The following is an 18493-nucleotide window of genomic DNA, read 5'->3' on the forward strand; positions in this document are numbered from 1 at the left end:
TGAGATTTCTTTTCTTCTTTTCCTTGGTTGGACTACTGTTTCAAAACTTCTGATGTCAACGTTTGCTCAGATCGTGCCAGTGAAACTATTCTTGTAGGAATGGAATCCTTTATCCCACACTCTTACTTTAAAACCTCTCATTTATCTAAAACTTTGTTTTCCAATAAATGTGCTAAAGCCGTTCAGGAGAAGAATGTTGCATATCGTAATTCATTTGTTTCCAATTCTTCAGTTTCATTTTCTGCCTACACAACAATTGTAAAGCAGTTATTAATCAGTTGACATTAGATTTTGAAAAGGCTAAGAGTAGAAAACTTGCTTCTTGCCCTAATAGTAGCCGAACGCTCTGGTCTCTTGCCAAAGCTATTGGCCACAACTTTTGCCCATCTCTGCTCCCACGTCTGTCAAAAACAGATGGTTTTGTTGTCACTTCATCCAAGGATAAAGCTGGCCTGCTAACATCCCATTTTTCTTCCAACTCATGTATTAATAATCTTGGTAAAACACTTCCCGCCATTCCCAACACACTCCATTCAATGACTCCTGTGGTCTTCCACCAAAAGGATGTCAGAAGGATTTTGACGAATCTTGATGCTCAGAAAGCTCCAGATCCTGATAGTATTTTTCCACTTGTTCTAAAAACCTGTGCTCCTGAACTTACTCCTGTTATTTGCCAGCTTTTTTCACTTTCTTATTCCAAAGGTGTGTTTTCTTCTGCTTGGATATTTGCTCATATCCAGTCAGTTCATAAAAAGGTTGACAAATCCCTCCCATCCAATTATTGTCACATTGCAATTACTTCTACTCTTTCTAAAGTAATGGAGAAATCAATTAACCACCAACTCTTAAACTACCTAGAAACCTTCAGTCTGATCAACGATCACCAGTATGGATTCCGTCAGTGTCGATCCACTGGTAATATTTTGGCTTATGTTACCCATTTATGGATAAATTCAATGGAAAAGTTTGGTGAAACATAAGCAGTTGCTCTTGACATCTCAAAGGCTTTCGATCGTGTTTGGCATAAAGGTCTTCTAAACAAGCTTCCATCTTATGGTTTGCCAACTGTTTTTTGCAACTGGTTATTCAGTTTTTTCTCTCTGATCACTCACTGATGGTAGATGACTCTGTCTTCTAACTTCTCAACTAATGCTGGTGTCTCCCAAGGTTCAGTTCTTTCCCCCACTCTTTTCCTCTTGTATATTAATGACCTTCTTCCATTGACTTGAAATCCTATCCATAGTTTTGCTGATGATAGCACATTGCATTCCACTTTCCATTTTGAGAAAACTTCCCTGCTCAATCAGCTTCAACTTCTCGAATATCCACTACCAATTCCTTAAATGCTGATCTCCAGCTAATTCTTCGGTGAGGCAAAGACGACTTAGTAGATTTTAATCCTTCTAAAACTCAGTCTTGTCTTATATCTTGCAAAAAGGATTCTTCTGCAACTATGCTTATCTTTAGTGACACTCCGATTTCTAGGCAAGTTGATATATCTCTTTTGGGGATTACCCTGACTTCTAATCTCTCTTGGCACAAGCACATTACAAATATTGCTTCCTCTGCATCTAAAAAACTTGGTTTTCTCTTTCGCTCTCAGTGTTACTCTTCTTCCAAACAGCCGTTCACTCTGTACAAATCACAAATCCACCCTACCACGGAATATTGTTCCCACATCTGCGGTAGTGCCCCCAAAACCTCTCTCAGGCTTCTAGATTCCATTCAGAAGAGGGCAGTTAGGTTAATTAATGACTCATCTCTAACAGTCTCTCCACTCGATGTCTCATAGATGCAATGTTTCTGCTACATGCTTTTTCTACAGATACTTCCATGGGCACTGATCTTCTGAATCGGCTTCTATAATTCGCATTCTCTGTTTCAAAACAGAATGAACACGTGCCGCCAACATCCATTTACTGTCCAACTTCAAACTCACAGAACCAACTTTTCATCTTCCTCGTTTATTCATTCAACTGCCATTTTCTGGAACAACCTTCCTTCATATGTCTGTCCTGAAAATTACAGTCTACAGAAGTTCAAGTCTAATGTCAACAAGTATCTTCTCTCATCTTCTCAACCTCCAACCCAAGCACGGTACTAAGTACTATAGGTTCTAAGACCTTTCGTGTTTGGGGTTATCATAAAAAAAAAACAAAATTATTTTTCTGCATCCAGTTCTTTTGTGACCACATCATAGTATCCAATCAAATTGGTCAGACAAGATTTTGCTGTAACTGAACTATGACTAAACAAACCCGTGCTGTGTCTGCAGTCTTGTCTAGATGATCCTGCAGTGCTTCTTTAACCAGTACCTCCATTAATTTCCCCATAATAGAAGTTAAACTAACAGGTCTGTAATTACTTGTGTCACCCTTTGATCCCCCTTTGAGAATTGGGGATGCAACTGCACATCTTCAGTCCATGAGGATCTCCCCCAAGCGCAAGGAAGCTGTCATAATTATGGATAAGGGTTTGCTTACTTTCTTTGCTGCCTCCTTTAATATAACCGGAGAGATCCCATCAACGCCAGGTCTTTTTTTTTTATGTTTAACTTCAGCAATTTCTCCTTCACTTTGCTCTCAGTTATTACAAAATCATGTAGCACCCAACCAGAGTTCAATAAACTTCTGGTATTCCCCTCCCTGAATATCTTCCTCATGTATGAATGTTGATGCAAAATACTCATTCAGTCTGTCAGCTAAGTGTGCAGGAACATCTATACATTAAACCATCAATATCATGTGGACCAATCTGATTCATCCCCTTCCTTCTAGAGTTTACTAAAGTAAAGATTTTCTTTGCATCTTTTGCCAAGGATTTCTCTTAATCTACCTTCGCCTGTCTAACCTCCTTTGTGACTTGAATACAGACCAGCTTATATATACAACAGGCTTCTGTGTCACCTGATAGTTCATAAGCATCCCATGCATTTTTCTTCTCTGCCATTAGCATTAGCAGAGGCATTTGATGCAACAAAGCAAGCTTATGCAGCATCAGCCAAAAAAAAAAAAAAAAAAACCCACTTCCACTTCACCCCTCTGTTCGTTCAAAATACCTGTCCAGCTGAGCCTTAAACTTATTTAGGCTATCAACCTCCACCACAAGGAATGGAAGTCTGTTCCACCAACCAACCACCCGCTGGCTAAAGGCAAATTTCCGCACGTCTATCCTACATCTGTCTTTCCTCAATTTGAATTTATGCCCTCTCAGGTGATTTTTCTGAGCTAGAGGGTGATTTTTCTGAGCTAGATGTTTAACATTAACCACACTTGCCCCTGCAAGTGTGGTTAATGTTAAACATCTAGTATTTATTTATATTAATATTTTTGAATAATAACTTAATCCTTGTACTAGATTGTGTGTAATTATACTCATTATTTTGTATAAGCATCAGTCACCACAAATATATAGAATATGTAAATATGAGCTTAGTGGATTAATTAGAACTAGAGGACTTATTCTAATGATACTTAGTCATTTCTAGTAATGTAGTAAATGATTTAAAGTTGTATAACTTTTCGCGGCCCTAAGACACGTATATCCTACATCTGTCTTTCCTCAATTTGAATTTATGCCCTCTCAGGTGATTTTTCTGAGCTAGAGGAAGAATCCCATCAGCATTGAGCATGCTTAAACCATTCAAGGCTTTATACACCTCTATCAGATCACCTCGCCAGTGCCTAGTCTAAAGACACTGTAATTTGCGAAACTTAAGCCTTTCTTCGTAAGAGCACCCCTTTGTTCCATTCACTAATCTTGTTGCCCTTCTCTGTACTTGTTCCAGCAGCTCTACATCCTTCTTGAAATGAGGCCTCCAGACCTGTATACAGTACTCTAGGTGTGGCCTGACCATTGCCTTATATAATGGAATAATCACCTCCTTATCCCTGCTGGAAAAATTCCTGTATATCATTGACAATACTCCATGAGCTACTCTTGCAGCCCGTCTGCACTGCTCAGAGAACTTCATATCTGCCTGCACAACCACCCCCAAGTCCCTTTCATTCTCTACCACTGTCAGTGTAGTACCACAGAGTTGATACGTTGCTCTGGGGTTGCTGTTTTCCATGTGTAGTACTTTACATTTGTCAATGTTAAACTTCATTTGCCACCTCTCAGCCCATCTGCTCAACCTTTCCAGATCCTGTTGCAGCAGCATAGTGTCAGTAGTGTCCTTGACAACCCTGCCAACCTTTGTATCGTCTGCAAACTTGGACATTAAGCTTGATATACCATCATCAATATCATTTATAAATACAGAAAACAATAATGGACCCAACACTGAGCCCTGAGGGACTCCACTAATAACATTAGTCCACGATGAGCAGTGTCCATTGATTACCACTCTCTGTCTTCTCCCCCTCAACCACCCCTTTATCCATAGCAGCAATTTGCCTCCAATGTCACACTGCTCCAATTTGTGTAGCAGTCTTCCATGTGCAACAGTATCAAAAGCCTTTCTAAGATCCAAGTATATAATATCAAAGTTATTCCCTGCATCCAGTTCTTTTGTGACTGCATCATAGTATGCAATCAAGTTGGTCAGGCAAGACTTCACCTTAACAAAACCATGCTGTGTCTGAGCTATAACTGGTCTTGTCTAAATGATCCTGCAGTGCTTCTTTAACCAGTGGCTCCATTAATTTTCCTGGAACAGAAGTTAAGCTCACAGGTCTATAATTACTTGTGTCAGCCTTTGATCCTCCTTTGTGAATTGGGGTCACATTTGCACATTTCCAGTCTATGGGTACCTCCCCTGAGTCCAAGGAAGCTCTCATAATTATGGCTAAGGGTTTGCTTACTTCCTTTGCTGCCTCCTTTAATATAACTGGATAGATCCCATCCACCCCGGGTGCCTTTCTTGTGTTTATCTTCAACAGTTTCTCCTCCACTTTACTCCCGGTTATTTCAAGATTCTGTAGCTTACTGCTAGAGTTGAATACACCTCTGGCATTCCCCTTGCTGAATAACTCCTCATGTGTGAATGTCGATGCAAAATATTCATTTAGTTTGTTAGCTACCTGAGCAGGATAATCAACAGTTGACCCATCAATATCAAGTGGACCAATCTGATTCATCCCCTTCCTTCTAGAGTTTACATAAGTAAAGAACTCTTTGCTGTTTTTCTTTGCATCCCTTGCCAAGGATTTCTCGTAATCTGCCTTCGCCTGCCTAACCTCCTTTGTAACTTGGTTGCATATCAACTTGTATCTATCATAGGCTTCTGTGTCATGTGTTAATTTGTAAGTATCCAGTGCATTTTTCTTCTCTGCCATATGCCTCATTAGTTCATCTGACATCCATTTTGACCTAAACCTTGAACAATATTTCTTAGTTGGTAAGTAAAGCCTAGTAGCTTCCAAGATAAGTTCTTTGAATGCTTCCCATTTTGAATTTGCTGTTGGTAACATCATCAGTTGGTCCCACTGTATAGAATTTAAATACTGTCTCAGTCCATCGTAGTCGCCTTTACGGAAGCAATAACCCTTCCCTTTACCCCTAATGGTAGTTACCTCTTTGAGTAAATCCCACTTCAGCACACTGTGATAACTGCCACCTAGTGGTTCATTTATCTGCAGATTCTTAATGCATGAAGAATCACTGCTGATAATCAAATCAAGAGTATTACTCCCTCTAGTTGCCTCCCGAACATGTTGATGTAGAAAACAATCATCCAATAAATCCACAAAAGCCCTGCTAGTGTATGAATGACCAGCCCCCAAATTCCAGTCAATATCTGGGAAATTAAAATCTCCTATTATAAGACTCTCTGATTTACTGGCCCACTCTATTTCCCTGTACAGTTCCTTATTATACTCATCAGAGTCATTAGGCCTATAGCACACTCCTACTCTCAATTTTGATCTCCCAATGCTTATGTCACACCAAACTGACTCAACACTGCACTGTCCAACGATGTCGACTGGCTTCACTTCCTTGGTTTTTATGTGTTTCTTAACTAATAGCATAACCCCTCCCCCCTTCCTATCCTGTCTATCCTTTCTGTAGACGTTGTACTCTCCAAATTGCAGTTCTGCATCCCTTATATCTGTGTGACACCACATCTCTGATATCCCAACAATATCTGCCTTAGACGTTTTGAGCAATACCTCAAATTCATCAAATTTATTTACTAAACTCCTAGCATTGGTGTACACGCAAGTATACCTGCACCTGTTTCTATTCTTAGCTACCCTAACACAACCCATGTGTTTACTTGTACCGCAATGGCTCCCAGCAGTCTCTGAAATACCATGCATCTTGTTTTTCAGGCTTCTGCTCATTCTAATAGAAGCAGTGCAAGAATCTCTTCACCTCTGCCAGTGGCTACTGTCAATGTATTGGTCTTTGTCTCCCCCCAAGCTAGAAGTTTTCCGACTCACCTAACACTGCCTCGATAGCATCAGCAAATATTCTTGCACCCTTTCTATTTAAGTGTATCCCATCCCTGTAGAAGCAATCTCTCCTGTTAACAAGTACAGTCCAGGCTGAAAAAAATTCTACCCCTTGAGCCTTGCACAATTTTCCAGGGCCGAATTGATCGACAAGGCTCTCATCATATACTCCCTTCTATCGTGTCTGGGCAGAATTGCAGACACTTTCAAATTCAACCCTAATTCTCGGCTTTTGTTCAACAGTGACCTGTACTTGTTAAGTAATTCTGCCGGTCTCCTACTCTTAATATTATTAGTGCCAACGTGTACAACTATATCACCTTTTGTGCCCTTAAAAGATGATATTCGCTCTACAACGTCATCAACCTTTGCCCCTGGCAGACATACCCTGGTCCTGTTCCACCTATCTTTTTTACAAAGCATGTTCCCCGTTTCCCTGACAATAGTCACCAACAACTACTAGTTCCTTTGGGACCAGCGCATTCTGCCTTGGGGGTTGTCTCTGTGTCACGCGATGCCCAAGTGCAAGCTCTGGCGTTGATGTGGGCAGCTGAGAGCTTGATGGGCCCCTCAATTTAGTTTCTTCGAGGGCATCCACCCTGTCCTTCAAGCTCCCATATAGGCCCACAAGAACGCCGAGTTGTTGCCTGATATCGATACACTCCTTGCATCGCACACACACACAAAGACATCCCCCTTGGCAGTATCATGTCCCGTACCCGATTGCTCTGCAAACATCAAGCAAACAGTGCATTTTATAAGGCTGTGAGTCAGAGGACAACTGCCCCCCTCAGTTCTGCTCTGAGCCACAGCACTTCCATTAGCTTGAGCCTTTTGCATGAGTCTCATTAGTTCATTTGACATAAATTTAGGATTAAACCGAACAATATTTCTTAGTTGGTATGAAAAGTCTAGTACCTTCCAAGATTAATTCATTGAATGCTTCCCATTTAGAATCTGCTGTTGGTAACAGCATCAGTTGATCCCACTGTATAGAATTTAAAAACTGTCTGAGACCTATGGCAGATATAAGCTAGTCTGTAATCAGGTCACAAAGGAGGTTAGGCAGGTGAAGGCAGATAACGAGAATTCCTTGGCAAAAGATGCTAAGAAAAACAGCAAGGATTTCTTTACTTATATAAACTCTAAAAGGAAGGGGTTGAATCTGACTGGTCCACTTGACATCGATGGTTCGAGTGTTGATGATCCTCCTCAGATAGCAAACAAACTGTATGAGTATTTGCATCTACATTCAACACATGAGGAATTATTAAGGTTTGAAAATGGCAGAAGGTTATCAAATTGTAGCAGGATACTTAATGATTTTGTAATAACTGAAAGCAAACTTGAGGAGAAATTGTTGAAGTTAAACATAAGAAAAGCACCTGGGGTGGATGGGATCTATCCAGTTATATTAAAGGAGGCGGCAAAGCAACTAAGCAAGCCCTTAGCCATAATTATGAGAGCATCCTTGGACTCAGGGGAGGTTCCCACGGACTGGAGATGTGCAAATGTATCCCCAATTCACAAAAGGGGGATCGAAGGGTGACAAGTAATTACAGACCAGTTAGATTAACTTCTGTTCCGGGTAAAATAATGGAGTCACTGGTTAAAGATGCATTGCAGGATCATCTAGACAAGACTGCAGCAATAATTCAGACACAGCATGGGTTTGTTAAGGGAAAGTCTTGTCTGACAAATTTGATAGGATATTATGATGTGGTTACAAAGGAAATGGATGCAAAAAATAATTTTCATATCATATATTTGGATTTCAGGAAAGCTTTTGACACTGTTGCGCATGGAAGACTATTGTACAAATTGGAGCAGAATGCTATTAAGGGTAAGTTGCTACAATGGATAAAAGGATGGTTAAGTGGGAGAAGACAGAGGATGGTAATCAATGGGTGCTGCTCTTCGTGGATAAATGTTATTAGTGGAGTCCCACAGGGTTCGGTGTTAGGTCCACTGTTGTTTTGTATATTTATCAATGATATCGATGAAGGTATATCAGGCTTAATGTCGAAGTTTGCAGATGATACAAAGGTTGGCAGGGTTGTTAATGATAGTAATGGCAGTGTGCTACTGCAACAGGATCTAGATAATTTGGGCAGATGGGCTAAGAAGTGGCAACTGAAGTTTAACCTTGGCAAATGCAAAGTACTGCATATGGGTAGAAGTAACCCCAGAGAAACGTACCAACTGTGTGGTACTACACTTAAGGTGGTAGAAAATGGAGAAGACCTGGGAGTAATTGTGCAGTCAGGTATGAAGTTTTCTGAGCAATGCAGACAGGCTGCCAGGGCAGGTCATGGGGTTTTGTCAATGATATATAGGAATTTTGCTAGCAGGGAGGAGGAGGTGATTGTCCCTCTGTATAAGGCAATGGTCAGGACACACCTTGAGTACTGCATACAGGTCTGGAGGCCTCATTTTAGGAAGGATGTAGATTTACTCGAGCATGTACAGAGAAGGGCAACAAGATTGGTGAGGGGAATGAAGGGACCTCTTACCAAGAGCGGCTTAAGTTCTGCAAATGGCAGTTGCTGGAGACTAGGCACCTGCACGGTGATCTGATTGAGGTGTATAAGGCCTTGAATGGGTTCAGCACGCTGAATTCTGATGGGATCCTTCCACTTGTTCAGATTACGAACCTAAGGGGGCATAAATTCAAATTAAGAAAGGACAGATGTACAATAGATGTGCAGAAATTTGCCTTTGGCCAACGGGTGGTTGATTGCTGGAACAAACTTCCATCTGTCATTGTGGAAGTTGATAGGTTGAATAAATTTGAGGAGGAACTGGACAGGCATTTGGAAGGAATGGTGTGATTTTTTTTTTTTTTTTTTTGGCTGATGCTGCATAAGCTCATACACTTGCTTTCTTGCATCACATGCCACTACTATTACTACTACCACCACTGTAGTCACCTTAAAATGAAAACCTGTCCCCCAAAGATTTACATCTGAGTAAATACCACATCGGCACACTGTGATCACTGCTACCTAGTGGTTCTTTTATCTGCAGATTCCTAATGAATGAAGAATCACTGCTGATAATCAGATCAAGAGTATTACTCTCTCTGGTTGCCTCTCAAACATGCTGCTGTAGAAAACAATCACCCAAAAAATCCAAAAAAAGCCTTGCTAATGTGCAAGTGAAACCAACCCAGAAGTTCCACTCAATATCTGGGAAGTTAAAATAATCCTTCTAATTCAATCTGATTTACATGCTCACTTTTTTTCCCTATGCAGCTGTTCATACTACTCATCATAGTCATTAGTAACATCATCAGTGGGACCAACTGATGATGTTACCAACACCAAATTCTAAGTGGGAAGAATTCAAGAAATTAATCGTGGAAGCTACTAGACTTTTCATACTTATTAAGAAATATTGTTCAAGGTTTAGGCCTAAATGGTTGTCAAATGAACTAATGAGACTCGTGGTAGAGAAGAAAAATGCAAGGGATGCATATAAATTAGCCTGTAATCAAGTCACAAAGGAGATTAGGCAAGCGAAGGAAGATTACGAGAAATCTTTGGCAAAGGATGCCAAGAAAAACAGCAAGGATTTCTTTACTTATATAAACTCTAAAAGGAAGGGGATGAATCAGATTGGTCCACTTGATATCGATGGTTCGACTGTTGATGATCCTGCTCAGATAGCAAACAAACTGAATGAGTATTTCACATCTACATTCACACATGAGGAGTTATTAAGGAAGGAAAATGCCAAAGGTTTATCAAATTGTAACAGGATGCTTAATGATTTTGTAATAACTGAGAGCAAAGTGGAGGAGCAATGGTTAGAGTTAAACATAAGAAAGGTACCTGGGGTGGATGGGAACTATCCAGTTAAATTAAAGGAGGTGGCAAAGGAGCTACGCAAACACTTAGCCATAATCATGAGAGCATCCTTGGACTCAGGGTCATTCCAATCTCCAGATGCTGCAATTTGTAGGGAAAAAATCCTTCTTGGTAAGACCACACTGTTGTATGCTTTACCAATCTCACTGCCCTTCTTTGCAGCCAGGGCCGGTCCCAAAATTTGCGGGGCCCTGTTTTTTATCTCCTTACCTCCAGAAATCAAAAACAATACAGATATTATTGAGATTGAGTATAACAGAAAAATTACATTTTTAAATAATGTTCTATGTTCGATATCAAATGAAACATACACATTGAGAATGGACTATACACTCTACTTCTAGCAATTTTCAAGTCGACTAGCACAAGCACTCGGAGTGACAATAATGTGGGGAAGTAGACATTAAGAAGGTAGTAGTAGTAGTGGCATGTGATGCAAGAAAGCAAATGTATGAGCTTATGCAACATCAGCCAAAAAAAAAAAAAAAAAAAAAATCACACCATTGCCTCCAAATGCCTGTCCAGTTCCTCCTTAAATTTATTCAACCTATCAACTTCCACGACAGATGGAAGTTTGTTCCAGCAATTAACCACCCGCTGGCTAAAGGCAAATTTCCGCACATCTAATCTACATCTGTCTTTTCTTAATTTGAATTTATGCCCCCTTAGGTTCGTAATCTGAACAAGTGGAAGGATCCCATCAGAATTCAGCGTGCTGAACCCATTCAAGGCCTTATACACCTCAATCAGATCACAGCGCAGGTGCCTAGTTTCCAGCCACTGCAATTTGCAGAACTTAAGCCTCTCTTGATAAGAGGATCCCTTCATTCCCCTCACCAATCTTGTTGCCCTTCTCTGTACATGCTCAAGTAAATCTACATCCTTCCTAAAATGAGGCCTCCAGACCAGTACACAGTACTCAAGGTGTGGCCTGACCATTGCCTTATACAGAGGGATAATCACCTCCTTTTCCCTGCTAGAAATATTCCTATATATCATCGACAATGGTAAGAGGATCTCTTCATTGAAGAGATCCTCTTCAAGGAATGAAGGGGTACTCTCTTGGTAAGAGTATAACTTCATTCCTCTCACCAATCTTGTTGCCCTTCTCTGTACACACTCAAGCAAATCTACATCCTTCCTAAAATGAGGCCTCCAGACCTGTATGCAGTACTCAAGGTGTGGCTGTACCATTGCCTTATACAGAGGGAAAATCACCTCCTTTTCCCTGCTAGCAAAATTCCTATATATCATTGACAAAACTCCATGACCTGCCCTGGCAGCCTGTCTGCATTGCTCAGAAAACTTCATATCTGCCTGCACAATTACTCCCAGGTCTTTTTCATTTTCTACCACCTTAAGTGTAGTACCACACAGTTGGTACGTTTCTCTGGGGTTACTTCTACCCATATGCAGTACTTTGCATTTGTCAAGGTTAAACTTCAGTTTCCACTTCTTAGCCCATCTGCCCAAATTATCTAGATCCTGTTGCAGTAGCACACTGCCATTACTGTCATCAACAACCCTGCCAACCTTTGTATCATCTGCAAATTTCGACACTAAGCCTGATATACCTTCATCAATATCATTGATAAATATACAAAACAACAGTGGACCCAACACCGAACCCTGTGGGACTCCACTAATAACATTAGTCCAAGAAGAGCAGCACCCATTGATTACCACCCTCTGTCTTCTCTCACTTAACCATTCTTTTATCCATTGTAGCAACTTACCCTTAATAGCATTCTGCTCCAATTTGTACAATAGTCTTCCATGCGCAACAGTGTCAAAAGCTTTCCTGAAATCCAAATATATGATATGAAAATTATTTTTTGCATCCAGTTCCTTTGTAACCACATCATAATATCCTATCAAATTTGTCAGACAAGACTTTCCCTTAACAAACCCATGCTGTGTCTGAATTATTGCTGCAGTCTTGTCTAGATGATCCTGCAATGCATCTTTAACCAGCGACTCCATTATTTTACCCGGAACAGAAGTTAAACTAACTGGTCTGTAATTACTCGTGTCACCCTTCGATCCCCCTTTGTGAATTGGGGATACATTTGCACATCTCCAGTCCGTGGGAACCTCTCCTGAGTCCAAGGATGCTCTCATAATTATGGCTAAGGGTTTGCTTAGTTGCTTTGCCGTCTCTTTTAATATAACTGGATAGATCCCATCCACCCCAGGTGCTTTTCTTACGTTTAACTTCAACAGTTTCTCTTCCACTTTGCTCTCAGTTATTACAAAATCATTAAGTATCCTCCTACAATTTGATAACCTTCTGCCATTTTCAAACCTTAATAATTCCTCATGTGTGAATGTCGATGCAAAATACTCATTCAGTTTGTTTGCTATCTAAGCAGGATCATCAACAGTCGAACCATCGATGTCAGGTGGACCAATCAGATTCATCCCCTTCCTTTTAGAGTTTATATAAGTAAAGAAATCCTTGCTATTTTTCTTAGCATCTTTTGCCAAGGATTTCTCGTAATCTGCCTTCGCCTGCCTAACCTCCTTTGTAACTTGGTTACAGATCAACTTATAGCTATCATAGGCTTCTGTGTCACGTGTTAATTTGTATGCATCCCATGCATTTTTCTTCTCTGTTACGAGTCTCATTAGTTCATTTGACAACCATTTAGGCCTAAACCTTGAACAATATTTCTTAATAGGTATGAAACTTTTAGTAGCATTCACGATTAATTCCTTGAATGATTCCCACTTAGAATTTACTGTTGATAACATCATCAGTTGATTGCACTGTACAGAATTTAAAAACCGTCGGAGACCACTGTACTCACCTTTACGGAAACAAAAACCCTTTCCTTTACCCCTGATGGTAATTAAATCTTTAAGTAAATCCAACGTCAGTACACTGTGATCACTGCCACCTAGTGGTTCTTTTATCTGCAAATTCCTAATACATGAATGATCACTGCTGATAACCAGATCAAGAGTATTACTTTCTCTGGTTGCCTCTCGAACATGCTGCTGCAGAAAACAATCATCCAATAAATTCGCAAATGTCTGACTAGTGTGTGTGAGTGCCCTACCCACAAGTTCCAGTCAATATCTGGGAAGTTGAAATCCCCCATTATAAGACATTCCGATTTATTAGCCCACTATTTCTCTGTACGATTGTTCATTGTACTCATTCGAGTCATTAGGCCTATAACACACTCCTACTCTTATTTTTGCTTTTGCAGTTTTTTTTTTTTTTTTTATGAGAACCCCAAACACGAAAGGTATCAAAACCTATAGTACTTAGTACCGTGCATGGGTTGAAGGAGAAGTATGGGGAGAGGGGAGAGGGATGCCGGAAACTTTGCTCTAGAGACTAAACATGGGTTTCACCACTTCAAGCCCCCAATAAGCAAAGTGGTGGTATTTCACCGGTTGATGAAAGTGCTTATGTCACACCAAACTGACTCAACAGTGCACTGTTCATCTATATCAACTGGATGCACTTCTTTTGATTTTATGTTTTTCTTAATTAACAGCATAACACCTCCTCCCTTCCTATCCTGTCTATCCTTTCTGTACACATTGTACTCCCCAAATTCCAGTTCGGCATTCCTTATATCAGTGTGACACCATGTCACTGATATCCCAACAATATCCGCCTTTGATGTCTTGACCAACACTTCAAATTCATCAAATTTATTTACTATACTTCTAGCATTGGTATACATGAAAGCATACATGCTCCTAATCCTATTTTTTGTTACCCTAACACATCCCATATACCCACCCGTTCCACGATGACCGCCACCCGTCCCTGAAACCCCCAACACCCCACGCTCCAGGTCGCTACTTATTCTAATAGAAGTTGTGCAAGAATCACCTTCACCTCCGCCTACGGCTACTGTTAAACTATTAGTCCTTGTATCCCTCCAAGCGATCAGTTTTCCGACCCGCCCAACACTGCCTTGATTGCAACAGCAAATATTCTTGCACCCTTTCTATTTAAGTGTATCCCATCCCTGTAGAAGCAGTCTCTCCTGTTAACAAGTACAGTCCAGGCTGAAAAACATTCTATCCCTTGAGCCTTGCACAATCTTTCCAGCACTGAATTGATCGACAAGGCTCTCATCATATACTCCCTCCTATCGTGTCTGGGCAGAATTGCAGACACTTTCAAATTCAACCCTAATTCGTGGATAATATTATTATTTAGGCCATTTAAGCACGGGGGCCCTGTTCGACATGCTTGTGGCTGGCGCTGATTCGAACAGATCTACATGCTTCCTAAAATGAGGCCTCCAGACCTGTATGCATTACTCAATATGTAGCTTAACCACCACCTTGTATAATACGATAATCAACTCCTTACCCTTGCTAGTAAAATTCCTGTGTATCATTGACAAAATCCCATGAGTTATCCTGGGCAGAGTATGATGTATATTTTGGTGCACCATTTAGTCTTCCTTTCAATGTATGTTTCACAATTCAACCAAAAATAAAACTTCTGCACATTGTCTTTTGTTTACCTTCAAGCAACATTATTTTTCTCTTCTTTATTTGCTTCTCTAACATTTCTCCCCATTCCTTTAATAATCTGTGCTGCTCATAAGACCTAGTCGATTGGGTGGTAACTGGTGTTGGAATTAATTCCAGTCCGAGACTGGTGATGATTCAAAGCTCTCAGGGTCAATACCTTTCCCTTCAATAAATCTCTGAGGCACATGCCTCACTTATTTTATACTTATTGATATGAAAACAGATTGAATAAGACTGAAATATGCAAAAGTTCCTGTTCTCCATTGAGTGTACAGCAGCTATATATCAGTCTTATGCACCACACTACATTTCACTGTCTGCAATGATTTAGGAATAGTTCTTCAAATGGTGGATAGATTATTAGATGCCTGACCATATGTCGACTACTTGCAAAGCTTTGTTTCTAATCAATTCCACTGATATCACTTGTGCAATGAATCAGTGGCTGCCCAGTATGTCTAGTTGTAGGTGCAAGTAACACTTAAATACTCTGCTTTTCTATTTTTTACTTTTTGGTGGGGTTCCTCCACGGTATCGATCTCTGAAGTCTTGGAACTAGCTTATGCCACTTTCAACTGAATCCTTGATAGTGATCATGGCTTTGCTTAAGAATGTTCCAATATTTCCATCTAAAATTTGAAAGCACTAGCTAAAAACTATTGAAATGTTCTATACCTGTAAAGCAGAAAAAATACTGAAAATATCACATAAGCACACATTTTTTTCAATAGAAATGTAACATGCTATAGCCACTAAAGTTTTAAGTGTCAAATAAATTATAAGTACTTTACAGATATCATGATAGGTATATTCCATCCTGATATCCTTAGGTAGCTCTGATTATCTTGAGAAATCTGCCAAAATGTTTTTTGGGCTTTTAGTATTCACAATTAAGTATGAAATGATGGGCCATTCTTTTTCTTGAGCATATTCTAGTCTAGACAAGACTTCAGTTATAGCTCGGACACAGCATGGTTTTGTTAAGGGGAAGTCTTGCCTGACCAATTTGATTGGATACTATGATGCAGTCACAAAAGAGCTGGATGCAGGGAATAACTTTGATATTATATACTTGGATCTTAGAAAGGCTTTTGATACTGTTGCACATGGAAGATTGCTGCACAAATTGGAGCAGTGTGGCATTGGAGGCAAATTGCTACTATGGATAAAGGGGCAGTTGAGGGGGAGAAGACAGAGTGGTAATCAATGGACACTGCTCATCGTGGACTAATGTTATTAGTGGAGTCCCTCAGGGTTCAGTGTTGGGTCCATTATTGTTTTCTGTATTTATAAATAATATTGATGATGGTATATCAACTACCTCACAAATCTAACATATTAATATTAGTACTAGTGGCAAATTATGTGAGAAAGCACATTTATACGGCATCAGCAAAAAAAAACAAAAAACCTTCCCATATCTATCCTTCCTCTGTGATAGTTTCTATAGTTCTTTCTTGAATTTATTCAGACTTCCCAGTTCCACAACACCAAATGGAAGTTTGTTCCAACTATAACTTACTGGTGACTGAAGGAAAATTTCTGCTCTTATCTACCCTGCAACCATATTTTCTCAATTTGAGTTTATATCCCCTCACGTGTGTAGTCTGAGAAAGAGGAAGGATGCTACCAGCATTCAGCTAACTCAATCTATTAAAAGCCTTAAACATCTAATCACTGAATCAGATCTTGCAGGTGCCCTAGTTTCCAGACACTGCAATTTCTGGAACTGACATCTTTTTCTGATAAGAGCATCCGTTTGTTCCCCTCAATAATCTCAGTGCTCCAATGGATCTACATCCTTCCTAAAATGAGACTTCCAGACCTACATGGCCTAAACATTGCCTGATACAAGATAACCACCACCTTATCCCTGCTGGAAAAATTCCTATATATCATTTACAAAAAAACCCCATGGCAGCCTCCTGGCAGCCTGTCTGTATTGCTCAGAGAACTTTATGCCTGACTGCACAATTACTCCCAGGTCCTTTTCATTCTCCTCTACTCTGAGTGTGATAAAACACACTTGGTCAGTTAATCTAGAATTACTGCTACTACGCATGTGTAGTAGCTTGCATTTGTTAATGTTAAACTTCACACATTACTTCTCTTGCTATCTGCATAATTTTTTTAGCTCTTGCTTCAGTAGCATACCCTGATTACTGATTAACCAACCTGTAAACTTTCATATCATCTGCAAACATAGACATTAAGCCCTGATGCCTTCATGAATATCATTAATAAATATAGAAAACAAGAATGGGACTAACACTGAATTGCAACCTGGTAAACTCAACTAATAACAGTAGTCCAAAAAGAGCAGTGCTCATTGATAATCACTTTTTCTCCCACTCAACCATCCCTTTATTCATAGCAGTAACTTGTCCCTAATGCCACACTGCACCAATTTGCACAGCAGTCTTTTATGTGGAACAGTGTTAGAGTTTTTCTGAAATCTATGTATGTGATGGCAAAATTATTTTTTGCATTCAGTTCCTTTGTTAGTGCATCATAGCAGCTAATCAGGTTGGTCAGACAAAATCTCCCCTTAACAAATACAAGCTATGGTTAGATTTATTTACAAAATATTTAATTCCCTCACACATGATAAATGGAGGTTTATAAAATTTAAAAGTACAATAAATAATAACATAAGAATCACATACCCAATTCCTATATCTAGAAGATCTTTATCAGAGAGAGTCAGAAAAGTTCCAAGATCTATGTCATGCTTTTCAAATATGTGGTAGTATTTCTGCAGCCCAAGCACTTCCAGGAAACTTCTTAAGTCATTGAACATACCAGCAAACTGTGTTGGATTCTGTACTACTTGTGATACATTGGGAGATGAATAATGCTCCTTTGGAACTAAATGAAGAATATTTTAAAAAACATTAATATAATAAAATTATATTAAATCATTGCTAGCAGAAATAAAAATTTAACTTTTATTTAAAAGGAAATATTATATAATCTATAATATATTACATTCCCAACTCCCATTCTCCACTTTCTGCTACCGGGCACAAAAAGAAAATGAATACAGTTTCACAGTACACTTATTTCTATTTCAAAATCTGCTCAGAATACACACACACATGCTGTCTTACCATTAATATCCAAATACCCTTTCAATGATAGTTGGTCATGTCCTACCCAAGTACCACATCTGACAACTATAAATATGCTCATAGGCTATTGAGGAGATTGTAGTACAGTTGTGAATGAAAGATGACATGACTGATGGAGTTAGCATACTTCCAACACAGAATGATAATATGGTGTCATATAAGCAACTGGTCTGTAAGTGACATTTCAATGGCAATGATATCCCTAAGTCGATGATTGGTAATGTGATCTGTAAATGGAAGCAGACTGGTACTGAAACCATCATAAAACTATCCAGCAAACCTCCAAAGCAGATGGTACATGACAGGAGAACACCGCAAAGAATCGTCCACCTGGAATGCAGGTCGACATTGTCACAGCACACAAAGATCCTGATTGAGACAGTCGGGACACATGTCAGCACCAATACAGGTGCAGCATGCTGCATGATATTGGATTTCTATGGTCATCTACAAGCCACTAATAACCACTAATTTATGTTTTCATACTATTAAATTTCAGAGATAATTTCAACTTACAATAAACAACTGAACAATGTGAAAAGTGGGAATAATAATTTACTGCTATGAGTCGGATTCAATTTTTGTT

At 39.6% G+C, this 18493-nt stretch overlaps 1 protein-coding gene across 4 annotated transcripts in view; it reads right to left on the reverse strand.

Annotated features, from left to right (window-relative positions):
- Positions 1 to 18493, reverse strand: part of LOC150077949 (ankyrin repeat and SAM domain-containing protein 3-like) — a 161123-nt gene that overhangs the window by 37096 nt on the left and 105534 nt on the right. For all 4 annotated transcript variants that reach the window (XM_090384323.1, XM_090384319.1, XM_090384322.1 and 1 more), the window contains one exon: positions 17443 to 17644. In XM_090384323.1, the coding sequence (XP_090240449.1) occupies positions 17443 to 17644 (202 nt within the window). The remainder of the gene's footprint in view (positions 1 to 17442; positions 17645 to 18493) is intronic.

Source organism: Mastigoproctus giganteus, chromosome 11 (assembly GCF_048544385.1).
Source record: "Mastigoproctus giganteus isolate SK-2022 chromosome 11, ASM4854438v1, whole genome shotgun sequence".
NCBI lineage: Eukaryota > Metazoa > Arthropoda > Arachnida > Uropygi > Thelyphonidae > Mastigoproctus > Mastigoproctus giganteus.